A 22,676-nucleotide genomic window follows, 5' to 3' on the forward strand; every position below is an offset into this window, starting at 1 on the left:
AGAGTCCTTTGGACTGCAAGGAGATCAAAGCAGTCAATCCTAAAGGAAATCAGTCCTGAATATTCATTGGAAGGACTGATGCTGAAGCTGAAACTCCAATAATTTGGCTACCTGATACAAGAACTAACTCATTGGAAAAGGCCCCTGATGCAGGGAATGATTGAAGGCAGGAGGAGAAGGGCATGACAGAGGATGAGCTGGTTGGACGGCATCACTGATTTGATGGACAGAAGTTTCAGCAAGCTCTGGGAGTTGGTGATGGACAGGGAAGCCTGCTGCTACTGCTAAGTCACTTCAGTCATGTCTGACTCTGTGCCACAGATGGCAGCCCACCAGGCTCCCCCGTCCCTGGGATTCTCCAGGCAAGAACACTGGAGTGGGTTGCCATTTCCTTCTCCAATGCATGAAAGTGAAAGTGAAGTCGCTCAGTTGTATCTGACTCTTAGCGACCCCATGGACTGCCGCCTACCAGGCTCCTCCATCCATGGGATTTTCCAGGCAAGAATACTAGAGTAGGCTGCCATTTCCTTCTCCAACAGGGAAGCCTGGCATGCTGCAAGCTTGCAAAGAGCTACACACGATTGATCGACTGAACTGATCTCTGCCTTACAGAAGAGACATGAGCTGGTTAAATACGATACGTTATCAAACCATATTAGTGGCACATGACTATACTGGATAGGAAGAGACAATGCATATATGTGGCTTACAAAGGCGTGAAATAGAATAACACCTTCATATATAACAGTGTCAGCTGTGGTGGAAACTCAGGGCTCCCAAAACAGGTCATTTACCAGGTTTACAAATTCTCACTTATTCTGAAGAGGAATATATATTCCTGCCACTATTCATGCATTAAATCAACTCCTTCCTTTCCCCATTCTAAGAAAAGGCACAAAGGTATGTAAGATGCAGTGCAAAATCCTGCCACCTGGCACGCAGCTGAAAGGGAAAGGACAGCAAAATCCTAGAGGAGCTGGAATGGACTGGAAACAACAGGCACCTTAATATCTTCTATATCAGCTAACAGTAGAGAAATTAGGCTTTAAAGGAAGTTGCAAAGAAAAAGCTGGATCTTATTCATTCATTAAAGCAACATCAGGCCTCAAGGTTAGTTAAATAAAAGCAATCTCTCAGACATAACACACTGTAATTCATACCTGGTTACTCATGATTTATATTTAGCTCCAGGTTGTCAGTCTTTGACATTCTACCCACCCGCATATTTGCATATTCAGAAGGTGTACAAACACAAAAATATTAAAATGAAATCCACTATACATTATAGTAGAATGACAGGTAATTTATTCATAACTGAGTTAGGCCGTACTCAAAATTCACTTAAATAAGCAAATGATTACACAAATGTCTAATAATACTAAAATTGATAGTCAGAAGGTATAAAATACCATGGGGATGAAATGCCATGGTAAATACTATTCAACAGACTATAATCATAACTCTGAACTAAATCATGGTTTTTAAAATGACTTTAAGCAGTTTCGAAATGATTTGACTTTGTTCCCCTGCCAAGCAATTTACTTCTTCCATTGATAAAAGACAGGGCCATTAGTTTCATAAGTCAGGTTCTTCTCTTGCAACACATTTTCTTGCAAAAAATTTTTTTAATATTACTTTTTGACATAGACAACAAACCAGCCAGCACTCAGTGCCCCAAGCAAAGATGCTTGGATCACAACAGGCCTGGGTTTAACTCTGAGTTCAGCAAGAGGCAGGCAGTGAAAAAGCTTTTGCAGCATTTGCAGTATGCATACTTCTTTTCTGAGGCTGAAGCATCATAAATATATTTAGGCATCCAAGCCAGAAAAATTATGAGAATAAAATAATATGATGTCCAGATGACAATGCCACAATTACAACTGGGGGTAAATTATAATATAATTCTGTAGTACTTCAGACAAAAACAACACCTACCTAAATTTGCTTCTTGTAAGCCTTGTTACATTTTCATGAAGTGCAGGGGTGTTTGTAATAATGATTTATCTTATCATGTGTCTGTTTGTATCATTTTAAAGTCTTATACTTTATTGGAATGAGGTCCAAGCATGAACCTGGTCTGAAGAGCTAGCAGCTGTAGTCACAAAACATACCAATAAATTAAAAGGCTTTCACAGAACAAAATTCAGCTAAATCTTTTACATATAAAATACAGCTAGAGAAATACAATTCTTCAATGCTAAATTATGAGTGAGAGGAAGACAATTTAAAAAAATAGAAAACTCTCTCCATACTGGGTGTCAAGGCAAGATGTAACACTGCATGATGCCACAATATGAGCAGTCACTGGAGGACAGATACTCCAGACATGGTGGTATCTGGGGATCTGGTAATTATGACCAAGATATGAAAACACTGTAACAAAAGGCATGCATACAATCACTGAGTGCATTCAGTGCATGAGCCAGGACCTAAGCAGAGATCTAACACAATAATGAGGCAGTGTTCCGGGCTATCCATTGAAACAAGTGTGGGTGACTACATGTTGATTAAACCTTCTGAGGCAGCAAAGTGCGGGCACAATGCCATGTCTGGATTCTGCAGCTGTTTTATGATCCTCTTGCGGAATTTCTCTCGCACACGATTAAATTCCATTATGTCCATAGGGTCCTCTTCAATCCAAAACTTATGAAACTCGTGCATCAGATAACCTGTTAGAGATAAGTGACAAGAATGCAAGAGGAAAAAAAAAATCCTTAATCTTATTCAAAATCACCCTGAATGCTGAAAGAGATGTCAAACCAAGTATCAGCAACTATAGAGTGCAAATGCAATAAATACTAGTGTTAAAAATTATTCTTTAAAACTAGTGCAAGTAGAAGCTACCAATCTACAAGATTTTTGCACTTGGTCCCAGAATTATTCTCACTCTTCTAGAGCTGCTGCTAAGTCGCTTCAGTTGTGTTGGACTCTGTGTGACCCCATGAGACGGCAGCCCACCAGGTTCCTCTGTCCCTGGGATTCCCAGGCAAGAATACTGGAAAAAATCAATTCTGCCATTTCTAGAATATGAATAACATCTGGAACATATTCTGAAAGGTAGACAGTAACTACTTCATTCTTCCCCTCCTAGTTAAATTAACATAATGGTCTGATTTTTCAAAAGTACTCCACTCAGCTTTTTTTCTCTTGAAATTTGATTTGAATCAAGTTTTAAATTACCCTGACAAGTCAAGCAATTGCATTTTGACAATTATGAGACAATGAAAACTATAAATCAACTCTGAACAATACAGACTGGTCATTAAACTACATGAAATTGTTAATAAGACACTTTTGCTTTGAACCATAATTTCATATTCAAATCTTTTTGTCTCAAAAACGTTGTCTAGATTGGGGACATTTTGGAATAAATGCTAAGTATTTGACATGAGAACTTACTTACTGTATTCTGCTTCCCAACTGTGACCTCCTTCTACCACATTTAAAACTGAAAGGTGAATCAGTTCAGTTCAGTTACTCAGTAGTATCCAACTCTTTGCGACCCCATGAATTGCAGTACGCCAGACTTCCCTGTCCATCACCAACTCCTGGAGCTTGCTCAAACTCATGTCCATTGAGTCAGTGATGCCATCCAACCAGCTCATCCTCTGTCATCCCCTTTTCCTCCTGCCTTCAATCTTTCCCAGCATCAGGGTCTTTTCCAATGAGTCAGTTCTTCACATCAGGTGGCCAAAGTATTGGAGTTTTAGCTTCAGCATCAGTCCTTCCATTGAATATTCAGGACTGATTTCCTTTAGAACTGACTGGTTTGATCTCCTTGCAGCCCAAGGGACTCTCAAGAGTCTTCTCCAACACCACAGTTGAGAAGCATCAATCCTTCGGCGCTCAGCTTTCTTCACAGTCCAACTCTCACATCTATACATGACTAGTGGAAAAACCAGAGCTTTGACTAGACAGACCTTTGTCGGCAAAGTAATGTCTCTGTTTTTTAATATGCAGTCTAGGTTGGTCATAGCTTTTCTTCCAAGGAGCAAGTGTCTTTTAATTTCATGGCTGCAGTCACCATCTGCAGTGATTTTGGAGCCCAAAAAATAAAGTCTGTCACTGCTTCCATTGTTTCCCCATCTATTGGCCATGGAGTGATGGGACCAGATGCCATGATCTTAGTTTTCTGAATGTTGAGCTTTAAGCCAACTTTTTCACTCTCCTCTTTCACTTTCATCAAGAGGCTCTTTAGTTCTTCTTCACTTTCTGCCTTAAGGGTGGTGTCCTCTGCATATCTGAGGTTATTGATATTTCTCCTGGCTATCTTGATTCCAGCTTGTGCTTCATCCAGTCCAGCATTTTGGCTGATGTACTCTGCATATAAATTAAATAAGCAGGGTGACAATATACAGCCTTGACATACTCCTTTCCCTATTTGGAACCAGTCTGTTGTTCCATGTCCAGTTCTAACTGTTGCTTCTTGATCTGCATACAGATTTTCAGGAGGCAGGTCAGGTGGTCTGGTAGTCCCATCTCTTGAAGAATTTTCCAGTTTGTTGTGATCCACACAGTCAAAGGCTTTGGCATAGTCAATAAAGCAGAAGTAGATGATTTTCTGGAACTCTCTTGCTTTTTTGATGTTCCAACAGATGTTGGCAATTTGATTTCTGATTCCTCTGCCTTTTCTAAGTCCAGCTTGAACATCTGGAAGTTCATGGTTCACATATTATTGAAGCCTAGTTTGGAGAACTTTGAGCATTACTTTGCTAGCCTGTGAGATGAGTGCAATTGTGCAGTAGTTTGAACACTCTTTGGCATTGCCTTTCTTTGGGATTGGAATGAAAACTGACCTTTTCCAGTCCTGTAGCCACTGCTGAGTTTTCCAAATTTGCTGGCATATTAAGTTCAGCACTTTCACAGCATCATCTTTCAGGATTTAAAATAGCTCAACTGAATACCATTGCCTCCACTAGCTTTGCTTTATTTACCACTGTTGACAATAAACAGGCACTGTGAAAAATTCTTTAATAAGGAATTCATTTTCCACAGTGAGTGAATTTCACTCACTCTGAATGTTACCTAAGACGGCACAGGGGTTTTAGAAGAATACAAATCCATTTGGTTTCACCATTTTTCTACCTTACAGGCAACTATAGGAAAACATTTTGAAAGGTTTAAATGACTAGAATAAGAGTTGAAGGTGGAGGGGTTTTTTAATAATCTAACACCATTCTCCTCCCTCTCAAGGCTACAAAAGTCAAGCTGTAAATCTTGAAAACCGATTCCCTGAGACTTTCTTTCTCTATCACATCAGAAAAATAATTAGACACTGTAACATTATTCTAATCAAAATGTGAAAATGGTGGCTTGGCTTCCAGGGTACATATCATAATCACAAAACTTCACTCATTTGTATAACATTACAGAGTGTTCACAAATCCATTTGGCTTACTGACCAATTGGCTCATCTGCTAATTAACAAACATGTAACAGATACAAGGATAAGGTAGAGCTCCATGCTCCCCAACTCTCAGTTTTTTGGAGAGGGACCAAGGCAGAAAATTTCAGATAATGATTTGTTAGCTAAGGAAGCAAACATAATGACATGGAGAGCAGAGGAAGGAAAGAGAAGCCAGTCTCTTTTTTAATTGCTTACAGTTTTGTTGCTTACAGTCTTATTTAATTCTTACAACAGCTTTATAGAATAGGAAATGCAGATAAGTCTAAATTTTACAGATGAGGACAGCGGGTTTAAACAGATACCTGAATGGTATACAATCACACAATTATGGCTGGAAGCTAGGACATGAAATAAACTGCCTTTTCCAGTGGATTCACTTCTTCTGGTTATTATTCCTATGTATAGTTCCTTCTTTTGAAGGTCAAAGAAAAGCTAATTCTTTTTTCTCTTGTGGCCATTGTACTTCCTTCTGCTCACTACACCTAATCTCATTTCATTTCAATGCAGCTGCACGTTCAGTGGAGCTTTAGATCGAATGTAATTCTCATAGCACATTGACATGGCAGCGCAGTCAGTGCTCACTGAGTAATACTATAAAGTCAAAGTAACAGAGCTCTTATATATTCGTTCACCTAGATGAAATGCCTGTTTGGAATACAAACTTGCCTTTCCAACCCAGGACTGCAGCAAATTTGTTGTTGCCTGACTGTGTCCTGGTTTTGCTTCACTGCATTTGATTAGTACACAACAGAAACATACCTAAGGACACAGGTAACTGCAAGAATATTACAGAGGAGATGTGCAGAACGGATTACGTTTGATAGAGGAATAAAAAATCCAGGGCAGTTAGCTTCTTCTAAAGAGGCCTAGTCCCTCTATTATAGGAGTAAATATAATCACCTAGTTGTCAAAGTAAGAGCTGTAATCACAAATACAAGAGACTTTCACTTTCCATTAATAAGTCATGAAAATTTAAGTATTTTAAAATTTGCTTTTTTATTCAAGTTATACATGTTTTTGCTGTTCAGTTGCTAAGTTGTGTCTGACTCTCTGTGACCCCATGGACTGTAGCATGCCATGCTTCCCTGTCCTTCACTATCTCCCAGAGTCTGCATAAATTCATGTCTACTCAGTTCTGATACTATCCAACCATCTCATCCTCTGTTGCCCTTCTCCTCCTACTCTCAATCTTTCCCAGCATCAGGGTCTTTTCCAGTGAATTGGCTCTTCACATAGGTGGTCAAAGTACTGGAGCTTCAGCTTTAGCACCAGTCCTTATGAATATTCAGAATTCGTTTCCTTTAGGATTGACTGGTATGATCTCCTTGGTGTCTAACGGACTCTCAAGAGTCTTTTTCTCCAGCACCACAATTCAAAAGCATCAATTTTTTTGGCAGTTTTCTTTATGGTCCAATTCTCACATCCATATATGTCTACTGGCAAAGTCACAGCTTTGACTCTATGGATCTTTGTCGGCAAAGTGATGTCTCTGCTTTTTAATACACTGTCTAGGTTTGTCATTGCTTTTCTTCCAAGGAGCAAGCATCTTTTAATTTTGTGGCTACAGTCACCATCTGCAGTGATTTTACAGCTCAAGAAGATAAAATCTGCCCTGTTTCCACTTTTTCCCCATCTATTTACATGAAATGATGGGACCGAATGCCATGATCTTATTTTTTTTAATGTTGAGTCTCAAGCCAGTTTTTTCACTCTCCTCTTTCACCCTCATCAAGTGACTCTTTTTAGTTCCTCTTCACTTTCTGTCATTAGAGTGGAATCATCTGCATATCTGAGGTTGTCAATAATTCTCCTGGCAATCTTGATCTCAGCTTGTGAGTCTTCCAGCCTGGCATTTTGCACGGTGTACTCTGCACAGAAGTTAAATAAGCAGGGTGACAATATCAATATGCAGCCTTGACCTACTCCTTTGCCAATTTGGAACCAGTCCATTGTTCCCTGTCCAGTTTTAACTGTTGCTTCTTGACCTACATACAGGTTTTTCAGGAGGCAGGTAAGATGGTCTGGTATTCCAATCTCTGAGGAATTTTCCACAGTTTGTGTGATCCATAGTCAAAAGCTTTAGCATAGTCAATGAACTTATTGATGTACAGCTGATTTACAATGTTGTTATTAGTTTCAGGTGTACAGCAAAATAATTCAGTTATACATATATATACCTATTCTTTTTCATATTCTTTCCCTTTTTGGTTATTATAACATAGTCAGTATACTTTTGTGCTATACAATAGGTCCTTCTTAGTTATCTATTTTATGTATAGTGTGTATAAGTAAATCCCAACCTCCTAATTTAACCTCCCCACCTTTCCCCTTTGGTAGCCATAGTTTGTTTTCCACTGCTGTGGGTCAGTCTATCTTTTTTGTTGTTGTTACTAAGTTCATTTGTATTTTTTTCAGATTTCACATAAAAGCTATATCATATGATATTTGTCTTTGCCTGGTTAACTTCATTTAGTAGGATAATCTCAAGGTCCATCCATGCTGCTATAATTGGCATTATTTCATTCTTTTTTTATGTCTGAGTAATACTGCATTGTGTGTGTGTGTGTATCTATCCATCTGTCTATATCATATCTTCTTTATCCATTCATCTGTTGATGGACATTTAGGTTGCTTCCATTCCTTGGCTACTGTAAATAATGCTGCAATGAACATGGCGTGCATGTAACCTTTTGAATTATAGTCTTCTCTGGATATATGCCCAAGAATGGGATTGCAGTTCTATTTTTTTTTTTTTTTAAGGAACGTCTACACTGTTCTCCATAGTAGCTGTATCAACTTACATTCTCACCAACAGTGTAGGAGGGTTCCTTTTGTTCCATGCCCGCTCCAGCATTTATTATTTGTAGATTTTTTTATGATGGCCATTCTGACCAGAGTGAGGTGAAATCTTATTGTAGTTTTGATTTATATTTCTCTAATAATTAGTGATGCTGTTGTTTAGTCGCTAAGTCATGTCCAACTCTTTTTCAACCATGTGGACTAGCCCGCCAGGCTCCTCTGTCCATGGGATTTCCCAGGCAAGAATACTGGAGTGGGTTGCCATTTCCTCCTCCAGAGTATCTTCCCAATCCAGGGATCTAACTTCCTGCATTTGCAGGCAGATTCTTTACCACTGAACCACCAGGGAAGCCCCAATAATTAATGATGAAAGTGAAAGTGAAAGTCACTCAGTTGTGTCCAACTCTTTGAGACCCCAAGGGCTATACAGTCCATGGAATTCTCCAGGCCAGAATACTGGAGTGGGTAGCCTTTTCCTTCTCCAGGGGATCTTCCCAACCCAGGGATCGAACCCAGGTCTCCTGCCCTGCAGGTGGATTCTTTACCAGCTGAGCCACAAGGGAAGCCCAATTAATGATGATGAGCGTCAAACTATACATAGAGTCAAATAGTTTAGAAGTTTTGTTACAAAACACAAACAAAACCCCAGAAACCCTTCCTATCCTAATTCCTGCTTCTTTAAATAAACATTTCAATTCATTCAGTTGATTCTTTGATTACTGACTTCCATATCTCTAAATAACATATTTTCCATTGCTTGATTTTTTTACTTCCTTCATTTTGAAGATTCTCTTCTCTTTCTTTATAGATCTCCTGCTTTCTGGACCCCACTTATTCCTGTAAGGATTACTCTCTTATTTCCTGGAAATACATCCTTTAAGAACTTTCTTATAAAGATACAAAAAAGTAAAATGTTTAAGACCTTGTATTTAAAAAATGTGTTTATTTTATTCCCACACTTAACTAGTAAGTTAGACTGGTTATAGAATTCTAAATCGGAAACTATATTCCCTTAGATTTTAAATAACATTCTCAAATGTTTGAAGACGTTATTCTACCATCTTCTAGAATAAAATGTTGCTGTTGAGAAGTTCAATGCCATCTTAATTCTCAATTCTTTATGTGACAGACTTGGAAATATTTAGAATCATTTCTTCCCTAAGTCATAAAATTTCACAATGATATGGACCTGAGTGTGAATCCATTTTAATCTATTATGCTAGTTCTTACTAGCTGAAATATGAAAGTCATCCTTCAGTTGTGAATATTTTTCTTGATGTATTACTTTGATTCATTCCCCTTAGTTTCACTGTTCTTTTTCTAGCCCTTCTATTATAGATGTCTAAGAATGGTCCTTTCAAATCTTTCTTTTCTGTTTCCCATCTATATTTCTTGTTCTACTTTCTGGAAGAGTTTCCAGCTTTATCTTCTAATTCTCCCTCAAGGTTTCATTTATGTAATCTGATTTTTAATTTCTAAGAGTACTCTTTTGCTCTCTGAGTGCTCATTCTATGGCACCTTGTTCGTGTTTCATAGTAGCAATTATGCTCTTATCTCCTGGGGACAGTAATGATACACATTTTTAAAGTTTTCTTCTCTCTGCCTTGTTTCTATTTCTTTAGAGCAGTTTATTTCTGCCTGCTTTAGACTCTCTTTCATGCTTGAGGCTTTCCTTACTGTTTTTGCTATCTAGGGCTGCACTCAACATGCCAGCAAATTTGAAAATTTAGCAGTGGCCACAGGACTGGAAAGGTCAGTTTTCATTCCAATCCCAAAGAAAGGCAATGCCAAAGAGTGTTCAAATAACTGCACAGTTGCACTCATCTCATAGACTAGCAAAGTAATGCTCAAAGTTCTCTAAGCTAGGCTTCAATAGTATGTGAACCATGAACTTCCAGATGTTCAAGCTGGACTTAGAAAAGGCAGACGAACCAGAGATCAAATTGTCAACATCCGTTGGATCATGGAAAAAGCAAGTGAGTTCCAGAAAAACATCTATGTCTGCATTATTGACTATGCCAAACCCTTTGACTGTGTGGATCACAACTGCGGAAAATTCTTCAAGAGGTGGGACTACTAGACCACCTGACCCGCCTCCTGCGAAATCTGTATGCAAGTCAAGAAGCAACAGTTAGAACCAGAAATGGAAAAAAAGACAGGTTTCAAATCGGGAAAGGAGTATGTTAAGGCGACATACTGTCACTCTGCTTATTTAACTTATATGCAGAATACATCATGTGAAATGCTTAGCTGGATGAATCACAAGCTGGAATCAAGACTGCTGGGAGAAATAACAATAACCTCAGATACGCAGATGACCCCACCCTTTTATGGCAGAAAGCACAGAGGAACTAAAGAGTCTCTTGATGAAAGTGAAAGAGGAGAGTGAAAAAGCTGGCTTAAAACTCAGCATTCAAAAAACGAAGATCATGGTATCTGGTCCCATCACTTCATGGCAAATAGATGGGGAAACAGTGGAAACAGTAACAGACTTTATTTTGGGGGGGGCTCCACAGCCATAAAATTAGAAGATGATTGCTCCTTGGAAGAAAGCTATGACCAACCTAGATAGCATATTAAAAACCAGAGACATTACTTTGGTGACAAAGATCTGTCTAGCCAAAGCTATAATTTTTCCAGTAGTCATTATGCATGTGAGAATTGGACTATAAAGAAAGCTGAGTGCTGAAGAATTGATGCTTTTGAATTGTGGTATTGGGGAAGACTCTTGAGAGTCCCTTGGGCTGCAAGGAGATCCAACCAGTCCATCCTAAAGGAAATCAGTCCTGGTTGTTCACTGGAAGGACTGATGCTGAAGCTGTAACTTCAATACTCTGGCCACCTGATGTAAAGAACTGACTCATTTGAAAAGACCCTGATGCTGGGAAAGATTGAAGGCAGGAGGAGAAGGGGACGACAGAGGATGAGCTGGTTGGATGGCATCACCGACTCGATGGACATGAGTTTGAGCAAGCTCTGGGAGCTGGGTGATAGACAGGGATGCCTGGTGTGCTGCAGTCCATGTTGTTGTAAAGAGTCACAAACGACTGAGCAACTGAACTGAAATGAACAGAGGGCTGCTTGAGAAATTATTCCAAAATTCTGTGGCTTAAAAGAACCATTTTAATATACTCATTTATTCAATGGGTTATCAGGAATTAGGAAAGGGCATAAGAGGGATTCTAAACGTGATTTCTGCTTCATTGACTGTGCTATAGCCTTTGACTGTGTGGATCACAACAAATTGTGGAAAATTCTTCAAGAGATGGGAATACCAGACCACCTTATCTGCCTCCTGAGAAATCTGTATGCAGGTCAAGAAGCAACAGTTAGAACCGGACATGGAACAACAGACTGGTTCCAAATAGGGAAAGGAGTACGTCAAGGCTCTATATTCTCACCTTGCTTATTTAACTTATATTCAGAGTACACCATGTGAAGTGCCGGACTGGATGAAGCACAAGTTGGTATTAAGACTGCCAGGAGAAATATCAATAACCTCAGATATGCAGATGATACCACTCTTATGGCAGAAAGTGAAGAGGAACTAGAGGGCCTCTTGATGAAAGTGAAAGAGGAGAGTGAAAAAGCTAGCTTAAAACTCAGCATTCAAAAAATGAAGATCATGGCATCCGGTCCCAACACTTTATGGCAAATAGATGGGAGTGTAAATAGTGACAGACTTTATTTTCTTAGGTTCCAAAATCACTGCAGATGGTGACTGTAGCCATGAAATTAAATGACACTTGGTCCCTGGAAGAACAGCCATGACCAAACTAGACAGTATATTAAAAAGCAAAGACATTACTTTACCAACAAAGTTCTGTCTAGTTAAAGCTCTGGTTTTTCCACTAGTCATGTATAGATGTGAGAGTTGGACCATAAAGCAAGCTGAGTGCCAAAGAATTGATGCTTTTGAACTCTAGCGTTGGAGAAGACTCTTTAGAGTCCCTTGGACAGCAAAGAGATCAAACCAGTCAATCCTAAAGGAAATCAGTCCTGAATATTCACTGGAAGGACTGATGCTGAAGCTGAAGCTCCGATACTTTTGCCACCTGAGGCAAAGAACCGACTTATTGGAAAAGACTCTAATGCTCGGAAAGATTGAAGGCAGGAGGAGAAGGGGATGATAGAAGATGAGATGGTTGGATGGTATGATTGATTCAATGGACTTGAGTTTAATGTGCTCTGGGAGTTAGTGATGGACCGGGAAGTCCATGGGCTCTCAAAGGGTCCACAGGGTCACAAAGAGTTGGACATGACTGAGCAACTGAACTGACTGACTGATAAGAGGGATGGATCCACAATGCCTGGAGTCTCAAATGGGAAGATCTGAAGGTTGGGGGTGGTGACTTGACAGCTGGTGGCAGGAATCATTTGGAGGCATATTCACTCACATGTCTAGTGGATGCTGACTATCCACTGGGACCTCCTCTGAGGCTGTCAGTCTCGATTACTACATATGGCTCCTCTGTATGTCCTGGATTTCCTCACAACACAAAGGAATCAGATCCCTTAAATGGTGGTTCATGCTTCCAAAGGCAGCTCAATCCCTGATCTCCAGATCAAAACTTTTTTTCTTTAAAAATATTATTTTATTTATATATAGTTGTGTTACAATGTTTTGTTAATTTCTTCTGCATAGTAAAGTGACTCAGTTACACATATATGCACATTCTTTATAATATTCTTTTCCATTATGGTTTATCATAGGATACTGAATATAGTTCCCTAGGATATACAGTAAGACCTTGTTGTTTATCTTGTTGGAGTTGCGTCTGCTAACTCCAACCTCATTCCATCCCTTCCCCAATCTGCTGTTCCTTGGCAACCACAAATCTGTTCTCTACATCCCTGGGTTTGTTTTTGTTTCATAGAGAGGTTTGTTTGTGTCATAATTTAGATTCTACATATAAGTGATATCATATGGTATTTGTCTTTCTCTTTCTGACTTACTTCACTTAGTATTATAATCTCTAGTTGCATTCATGTTACTGCAAATGGCATTATTTCATTCTTTTTTTATGGCTGAGTAGTACTGCATTCCATTGTATATATGTACCACATATTCTTTACCCACAAATGAAAGCCTTTCCTAATGTAGCCCTAGAAGTCACATAGAATGAATTCTGCTTATTCTACTGGTCAACCAACTGGTCAGCCCAATTGGGCTGGGATGATAGGAACACAAAAACCCTACTTTTTAACAGAAGAAGTGTCAAAGAATTTAAGGACATGTTTTTAAGCATCTCACTCAAACATCTGATAATAATTTGGCTCTCTGCAGTGTATTTTACTAAATAAAAAGCCAATTGGAGTAAAAGTTAATTGGAAGTGCTAAGCACTAGGTAGGTTTTGCTGATAGTGAGCATGACTGTAGAGTGATATGGCTAGGCTGTTTCACGGGACAGACCCAGAGGTCAGCGTTTTCAGCTATTTTCTCTTGGGATGTTCAGATTTCAGAGAAGGCCTTTGTCAATCTCTTGACTGGCTGCCAAAGTGATAGGAACCGGGTAGGAGAAGGAGCCTGGGTCTCAGTCTTCATCATCACTTTCAGTATGGTTTGCCATTAGCTGTACCTGATTCTCATAAGACCAGAAACCCTTTCTTTTTCTCTCTCTGGAAAGTAACCAGCCTTTGCTGAGGAGGCGTCAGGACAGAAGCTGTCTCTTGGAAAATGGGATTTAGGCCTCTAAGAGATTCTTAACATATTTTCAAGCAAACTTGCCAGTTTTGGTCTTATGTTAACCCTCATTTATGAGATATTTAATGCTGCCAATTCTTAAACCTTTTGGAGAGTCTTGTGGAATAAATCAGGTTGCTTCTTACTTTCCATGCCACCTGTTAGGGATCTGCTTTCTAAAGCAGATGTCCTGATTAAGTCTCTCGCTCAGTTGTGTCTGACTCTTTGTGACCCCGTGGACTGTAGCCCACCAGGCTCCTCCATCCATGGGATTCTCCAGGCAAGAATACTGGAGTGGGTTGCCATTTCCTTCTCCAGGGGATCGTCCCGACCCAGGGATCGAACCCAGGCCTCCCACATTGCAGGCAGACGCTTTAACCTCTGAGCCACCAGGGAAGCCCTGGATGTCCTGATTAGGCAGATATAAGAGATGACAGAATCCTAGATAATATAAGCACTATTAATTTAGGAATCTAAATAAAATAAATATCTGTTAACTTTTGACTTTATCACATTTTAAAAATGAACCAGGGAACAACACTTTCCTGTGGTAGATTTGGGGTGGAATGATGGGGTCTTAACCATAATTAGAAACAGTGCAGATCTGGTTACCAACTTAACAGAAGAAAAAAAAAGCTAAAAAAAAAAAGGAGAAGAACTTTGACAGTTTCTTGCTAAAAAAAAAAGCTTAAGTAAAGCCATCAGTGCAATAAGCAATGTCTAAATGAACAGGAGCCTGGCGTGCTCCAGTCCATGGGGTCACAAAAAGTCCGACGCGATTTGGCGACTGAACAACAAAAACTACAAAATAACTTAAAAGGCATTTCTTCTATAAGTTGCTTAGGGTTACTTGATGATTTGGCAGATTATCTTTCTATGTTCCTCCAAACCAGTTAACGTCTGGCCTGCAAAGATAATAACGACATATAGCTACATTTTAAGATTCTGCCTTTAAAACTGGACAATAGCATACCAGGACTCTACTAAACAGTCTGATCTTTATCATCTGAAACCTCAGCACAACTGCAACCTCAGGTTCAGGGTCAACAATAATTCCCTCTATTAGCACCTACAGTTAGAAGGAACTGCAAACACTACCCTCTGTAGCAATAGTGGTAGTGGTAAAATTAATACCAACAACTCCACCACCATCTGTATCCCCCACTAAACCCCCACCTCCTCTTTCTAGTGCTCATGGAGCACTAACAATGGGACTAGCCAATAAAAGAAACATTTTATCTTCATCTCATTTTGCATCCATTTTATAGATGAGATGGCTGAGGTTTAGGGGAGGGTAGTAAATGTAGATCTGGAGTCAACTCAGGCTGTTTTCAAAGCCTGTACGGTTAAGTGTCATGCTGGATCAGAGGGAGAAAGACATCCATGATGTCTTTAAGTCAGATGGGAAGTTGATACATTGAATATTAGGTAAGAGGAGGGAACGAGAAAAGATTCATGATGCCTGAAAATATGTGGTTTTGAATGAGAAAACAAAATACAAACGAAAGGAGGAGTTCAATGGCTCCAAAGCAACCAAATCACAAAGATCTCTCAGCTTCAGCCCTTGCTGAAAGTGTTCTCTACAGAAGTCTATGTCAATAATTAAGCAACGAGACACTTACAGAATGTTTGCTGGAAGTGCGATAATGTTGGAGCTTCTGGAGCGATGTTGTAGAAATGAGTTTTTAGTGCTCCGCTCACCAGTAGATTATATGCCAGATCAGTTATATTGATGCCCACAATTGCAAACGAGTACCTGTAAAGTACAAGCCACAACACCAACTGTGTGTCACATATGGGAAGTAAGCATCTCAAAAAAATGGTAATTTGATTTTTACATTACTATTAAATTATGAGAATGGCAGATTTCCCTTCCTCACAGCCTTATCAAAACTCTGAATCTTATTAATTAACAGAAAATTTTAATAATGTTTGCCAAGAGAATTGAAAGTTTGTATGCTTTAACTTACTAATTCCATTCCCAAATATATGAGAAAAAAAAAGAAAATGAAAAAGCCTTATATGCAATGATAGTCATTTATATGGCAAAGATATGTAAATTATTCACATATCCTAAAGAACATGATTGGTGAAATAAATTATGGTAATCTCATCGTGTACTACAGCTAGTAAAACTATATTCCTAAAGATGATTTAAGCAGGATATAAAACAATATATAAGGAACAAGCCAAGTTTTATTATATACATTCAAATGTGAACAAAAATATTCTAAGAATTAAATGCTATAAAATATTAATATGGGTATATTAGAGCAATATGACTAGGGTGTTTCTGTTTACTTCTCTATATTTTTGAAATTTTCTATAATAAATCAAATATTACTTTTAAAATGAGGAAAAATTAGTATCTTAATACTCAGGGTATATTTTCTAGTTCATTTTCCACATGTCTATTCAAAATTAAGTCAAATGGATTCTTAAGTCTTCTCTGGTACTATAAATCCAGCACATAAAAAAGAAGTACTCTGTTCAGAAATATTTTTGGATGACATGAGGCATTATGTCCTAAAGTAAAATTTGTACTAATAGCTAGACACTTGATAGAAATCCTTAAAAGCAAACTAGCAAATACAATTCCAAATTATGATTTTTGAAAATCATTTCCATACAGTTATAACTTTCTAAACCTTATGACTAGAACACAAGCAAAGTAGTATCATATAATCATATAAGTAAATCCAAATAACATAAACAGGTCCTTTTCAAAACTGGATTATTTATTTCCATCAGGACAAGTGGATTTTCATCCTTGCCATTTTTTGCAGTGCTCTTAGGACATTTTGTTCTGGTTCTGGCTCAGACTGACAACCCGTTATATATGGAGTCCCAGACTCACCCAATTGCTTTATCCATCCTTTTCTTCTCCCATTCTGCTTTGCTGAACTTGCTGAATAAATGAGTGAACAAATAAGTAAATATGTAAGATCTGATCTCTAATTAGCAGCTGTTCTCTTTTAATGTTTTTTCTTTAAACTGTTGACTAGATGTGGGGAAGCCTATAACTAAGTTATGAAACACTAATCAATTTAAATGTTATTAACTAAAAAGCTACAATGCAATTTGTACAGAGCTCAGAAATGGAATTATTTAAAGCCATGGTATTTATCCCTTATTCACTATAGTACAGTAGTGAGAGACAGACCTAAAAGTCAAATGTACTCTTTTATGTTATCCATTAATTATCAAACAATACTTCCTCCATGAAACCTCATCTGGTATTGCTCTCTCCTCTAGCACGATGCTACCTCACTTTCTCATGATTTCCCACACTGCGCTTCATCTGGTTTTCCCTCATGGTAATTATATTATTTAACCTTATTTGTGATGTCTTATACACAGCAGATTCCAAATAAACATTTACTGATAGTGAAAGAAAGAAAGAAGGACAGAAAAAAAGGGGGGAGGGAGGGGAGAAGGGAAGGAGAGACACATAAGCTTTAAAAATTCTGTTCCAACAAGTGCTATAGCATATCCTCTTGCTAAGCTGAGATAACTAACCCATAGCAGACACATTTTAACACATTTTTTATAATCGGAGCTTATGAATAAGACTATCTGAAGAAATGGTACTACAATAAAGGCATTCTGAAAATACTAACTTGCATTCTATTATTTTGTGTACTTTCTTATGCCCCTTCTCACCCACTTCCATACTGCCAACATCTTGTAGGCAGGAACCACCTTGGACTCTTCTCTGTGGCCAATGTGACCTTCATTCAGTGCTCTACACTAAAAACTGTCGTTAGTCTTGGAACTAAATACAATTTTCAAACTAGAGTTATTACGAACATTTAGCTTCCATCTAAGTAAGAGAAAGAGTTCTTCATAAAACAATGCAAACACTACATCAAAAGACACACATGTTATACACAGCACAAGCCCACAAAAACATGATGCAAAATTGGTGTTTTACTCTAAGTACTTTCTACTCTATAAATGACTGGCTCTACTTCAAAGTAACTGTCTTTAATTCATGTCAAAATAAGCCACTTCTTTTTAAAGTGTAACTGCCAATTATCAGCCAAAGAGGCATCGGGAGATTTTTACCTTAACCGACTCATACCCAAACTAAAAAGAGTTAGGTGTGAAATTTAAGAAATTTTGTATAAACAAATTTATAAGCAGCTCTTTTCAACAAAGCTTTATAAATTCATAGTGTCTCTGTATTTTGTTAAATTAAATCTATCTGCATTGGAAATGTAAGAAAAGGCCAAATGACCTCCACTCATTTCAATACTTATAAGTAATGATACTCTATAGGATGTCGAGCCCAAACAGAAGGAATTCCTCTCTTCAGGAAACATACACACCACAAACAAGCACAAAAACAAATGGTCAAAATTCTCCTCTTAAACTCCAATCTACTTTTATCCCTCAAGTTACTTCAGGATAGATCTTCACAAGAGCAACAATGTATAATGCTTGCTGAAGGGCAGACAAGGGGAAACCTTCCTTAGTATTTACTGGCTTCTCCCTGTTCAGCACCTGAAATATTCAGGGTCTGAAAGAATCTGGGGTGATATCACAATGGGTTAATAAATATTTCTTTCAGATACTGGTGAAGGACAGTGGTGATTTCAAGACATTCTGATTTGTATTCAATGACATTTACCATCAATTTGAAGTGGTTAATAGTTGAACTTCATCTAGTCAATTTTATTTGTAGCTTGAGGGACAAAGGATTTGCATGCCCCTCCACCCCACACATTCTAGTCTCTTCTTAAGTGTAAACACACAAACCCTTAATACTTCCTCTCTGATGGCCAACACAGGATATAAAATTATAAAGCTTTTCTTTCAGAATGGTTCATAGACAAAACTAATCCCTCTCCAATAGTTTATTAACAAATATTTTAAGCTTATTGCCACTTCCCAAGGACCATGAAGGATTCATGTCTTCTACTTAATGCTTCTCCACAGAATAACAGTGCAGACAGACTCCTCAGCCAATTTTAATTATAGAGAGTTCAGAATCTCTACATTAACAGAAACACGTAATTCAATGTAGTTAAAAAATTAAAATAGCTTGATTTTAGCCACGCAATGTATGAAGAAAGAGTTAAGGGATCTTAGTGTTTTTCTCAAAGTAAATAAAAGATAAACACAATGAAAATTTAACCTTATAAAAGATTATAATTATAAATTTGGGAAGTACAGTATAATTTAATGAATCTTAGCCATTGAAGCTACAGTCAGTATAATATAAGAGGGGAGCCCCAAAGTCAATCTATACCACTCATAGATTCTGAGAGTGGTATGATAAAATTTGGGACTTATTTAGTAATCATGAACACTAACAAGGACTCTGTTCATGCTGAGGAGCAAAAAGTGATACAAAAATATGAATACATAATAGAAGAACTCCTTATAATAAGAGTGACTAAAGCATGTATATACTCTTCATAATAATACAATTAGAAATACATTAATAGAAGAGTTAATATGCTTTGTGCAACAAAATTCCCAAATAAAATGTCCATCTCTTTGAGTAGATGGGATCAGAGATATGTGGTGATGTGTTCAGCCTTAGGTGACATTTCAAAATGTTTTTTCAATAGACACAGTTGTAGAAAAACTCTGACATTTTCTATCAGGTCAGTCTAATCTGATTTTTCCTTTACCAAAACGCAGGCTAAATGTAACGAACTATATTATATAAAGTGTCGGGAAATGTTTGCTTTTAGAAATTTTTCATGAATTTATATTTCTTGAAAAATTCTTACCCATACTTAGCCTAAAATAAAAGTGAGAAAAAGCAAAAGCAAAGAAAAATACCTTATTTCCTCTTTAGTGATATCCCTTAATGCAATCGGTTAAAAAAAAATTTAGAAAGTTAAATGAAAACACAAACAATTTACAATCTGGAATTTTATTAAGAAAATAAAAGAGCCTCAGCAATTTCAGACGTTCTCACTTGGTCTCTGACTCCAAGACTTCCATTCTTCCCTCTATTCCCCCTCTCTGGTCTCTTGTGTTTCACTTCTTTCATACTCTACTGTCTCCTTCCTCTATGCCCATCTACTACTCAATCTTCTCAGACACCAGGGGTACTACTAATCCCTTCAGGTAAATACATATTTCACTTGAACTGTGCCACTCTACATCCTAAAACCTGTAACAAGTCTGACATTTTAACTTTCCTATTCAGCATTTGTCAAAAGTGCTTGTTTAAAAGAGCTGTAAGCCTCACTTTTGGTGGCTTGACTCTCTTGAGAATCTCATCAATAGAGCCATATAGGAGATGAAGTTAATTCTACCTAATTTACAAAACCTAATTCACCTTTTATTTTTAATGATTACCTGCATTTGGGGTGAAGAGAATCAGAGAGGACCTGCTGAGCTGCTGCAGCATCTCTTTCTGCAAAATACCTGCAGTTGGAGGGAAAAGAAAACCATAACTCCAGACCTTATGAATACATTCATTTCAATCCAATTTGAGGTCATTTCGGATTCAGAGATGGATACCAACATAAGTGATATCACTTGTTTCAGCTCCTCCAGAGAATGAACAGCTTTTCATAACAGAATTTTCTAAATACAATGAGAATCTAATAGGGTAGTTGTAAAATCCACAAAGTTTTAGGAATGATTGCAGTAGGTTTGAACATTTAATTATGAACTTTACCATTCCCCAGAGAGCCAAAGATATTCTTAAGGAGAGTTATAGATTCTTTTGTTTGTTTGCTTTTAATTTATTTTTTAATTGAAGGATAATTGCTTTACAGAAGAGGGTTACAGATTCTTAATAGGAAGGCAGGATGAGGCCCCTCAGAAGGCAGAAAAGGCCTGGTTGAAGGCAACATGGTGAGAGGTTCTGACAGCCAAACAGCAGAGAAAGGATGAGACTAGATGAGGGTCAGTGTATTTTCTTGGAGAATATTCTTGGGGTAAATTTTGGATGAAAATATCTTACAGAGCATAGAGATGTTAAAATTCTGTTTTGGGGGAAAAGGGGCAATGAATTTCCTAACAAATACAAAAAGCTTACATACCCTCAAAAATATATCATAAAAGTTACTTCATAAAGACAATTATAAAATACAATTAAGTATAGCATATATTTGATTTGATGTGTATATAATTTCCTGAATATATCTAAAGGATAAAACAAGCTCTTAAATTTTCTTACAAAAAGTTCAAAGATAGTCAGCAAATTTCATAAACATATCTGTGATTATTAATGAAATTGAGTCTCTTCATACTTTTGTTGATCATCTAGGTTTCTTCTCTTATAGCCTATCTGTTACTATTTCTTGGTCCAGTATATCTACAAATACATTCAAAAAAATAAGATAAATAAACCCTCAGAGCCTAATATACTAGAGATGGATCCTTTATCATGTATATGAATGTCAATCTTGGTTTTCATTTTGTCTATGGTGGCTTATCTTACAGAAAGTTTCACTTTTAATGTCTGAGAGCCATTGATTTCTCTTTTACAGCTGTGCTTTTTTGGTTTTTGTCTTTAAGAGATCCCTCCTTACTCACATATTTCAAAGATTTTCTCCTAAAAGTTGTAAACAGTTGTTTTTGACATTCATCTTGTAAACTGAGGCAAGGTAGATATTTATTTTTCAATAGAACGTCAACTGTCCCAGCTGTACTTATCAAAAGCTCATCCTTTACATACTTATTTGCAACCCCACCTTTACTTTTCTATTCATTCACACATTACATAATAATGTAACATTTAAAACACTTCATAAAAGAATGGGTGACTATTCACACAAAGAACAAACTAGTGGTTACCAGTGGAGAGAGGGAGGAGGGACAAAATCAGGCTAAAAGAGATACAAACTGTTGGGTGTAGGACAAGCTATAAGGATGTATTTTAAAACATGGGGAATGGAAGCAAAATTTTCTAATAACTGTAAATTGAATATGACCTTTAAATTTTTTTTTTTTTTAATTTTATTTTATTTTTAAACTTTACATAATTGTATTAGTTTTGCCAAATATCAAAATGAATCCGCCACAGGCATACATGTGTTCCCCATCCTGAACCCTCCTCCTCCTCCTCCCTCCCCACACCATCCCTCCGGTCGCCCCAGTGCTCCAGCCCCAAGCATCCAGTATCGCGATCGAACCTGGACTGGCAACTCGTTTCTTGCATGATATTCTACATGTTTCAATGTCACTCTCCCAAATCTTCCCACCCTCTCCCTCTCCCACAGAGTCCATAAGACTGTTCTATACATCAGTGTCTCTTTTGCTGTCTCGTACACCAGGTTATTGTTACCATCTTTCTAAATTCCATATATATGCGTTAGTATACTGTATTTCTGTTTTTCCTTCTGGCTTACTTCACTCTGTATAATAGGCTCCAGTTTCATCCACCTCATTAGAACTGATTCAAATGTATTCTTTTTAATGGCTGAGTAATACTCCATTGTGTATATGTACCACTGCTTTCTTATCCATTCATCTGCTGATGGACATCTAGGTTGCTTCCATGTCCTGGCTATTATAAACAGTGCTGCGATGAACATTGGGGTACACGTGTCTCTTTCCCTTCTGGTTTCCTCAGTGTGTATGCCCAGCAGTGGGATTGCTGGATCATAAGGCAGTTCTATTTCCAGTTTTTAAGGAATCTCCACACTGTTCTCCATAGTGGCTGTACTAGTTTGCATTCCCACCAACAGTGTAAGAGGGTTCCCTTTTCTCCACACCCTCTCCAGCACTTATTATTTGTAGACTTTTGGATCGCAGCCATTCTGACTGGTGTGAAATGGTATCTCATAGTGGTTTTGATTTGCATTTCTCTGA

At 37.8% G+C, this 22,676-nt stretch overlaps 1 protein-coding gene across 2 annotated transcripts in view; it reads right to left on the reverse strand.

Annotated features, from left to right (window-relative positions):
• Positions 1-1,267: 1,267 nt before the first annotated feature.
• ELMOD1 (ELMO domain containing 1) overlaps positions 1,268-22,676 on the reverse strand; it is an 89,370-nt gene continuing 67,961 nt past the window's right edge. For both annotated transcript variants that reach the window (XM_005900483.3, XM_070383218.1), the window contains exons 8-11: positions 20,211-20,279; positions 16,747-16,797; positions 15,512-15,645; positions 1,268-2,669 (exon numbers count right to left, since the gene is read on the reverse strand). In XM_005900483.3, coding sequence (XP_005900545.1) covers positions 2,497-2,669; positions 15,512-15,645; positions 16,747-16,797; positions 20,211-20,279 — 427 coding nt within the window. In that variant the 3' untranslated portion in view covers positions 1,268-2,496. The remainder of the gene's footprint in view (positions 2,670-15,511; positions 15,646-16,746; positions 16,798-20,210; positions 20,280-22,676) is intronic.

The sequence above is a fragment of the Bos mutus genome, chromosome 15 (genome assembly GCF_027580195.1).
Source record: "Bos mutus isolate GX-2022 chromosome 15, NWIPB_WYAK_1.1, whole genome shotgun sequence".
Classification (NCBI taxonomy): domain Eukaryota; kingdom Metazoa; phylum Chordata; class Mammalia; order Artiodactyla; family Bovidae; genus Bos; species Bos mutus.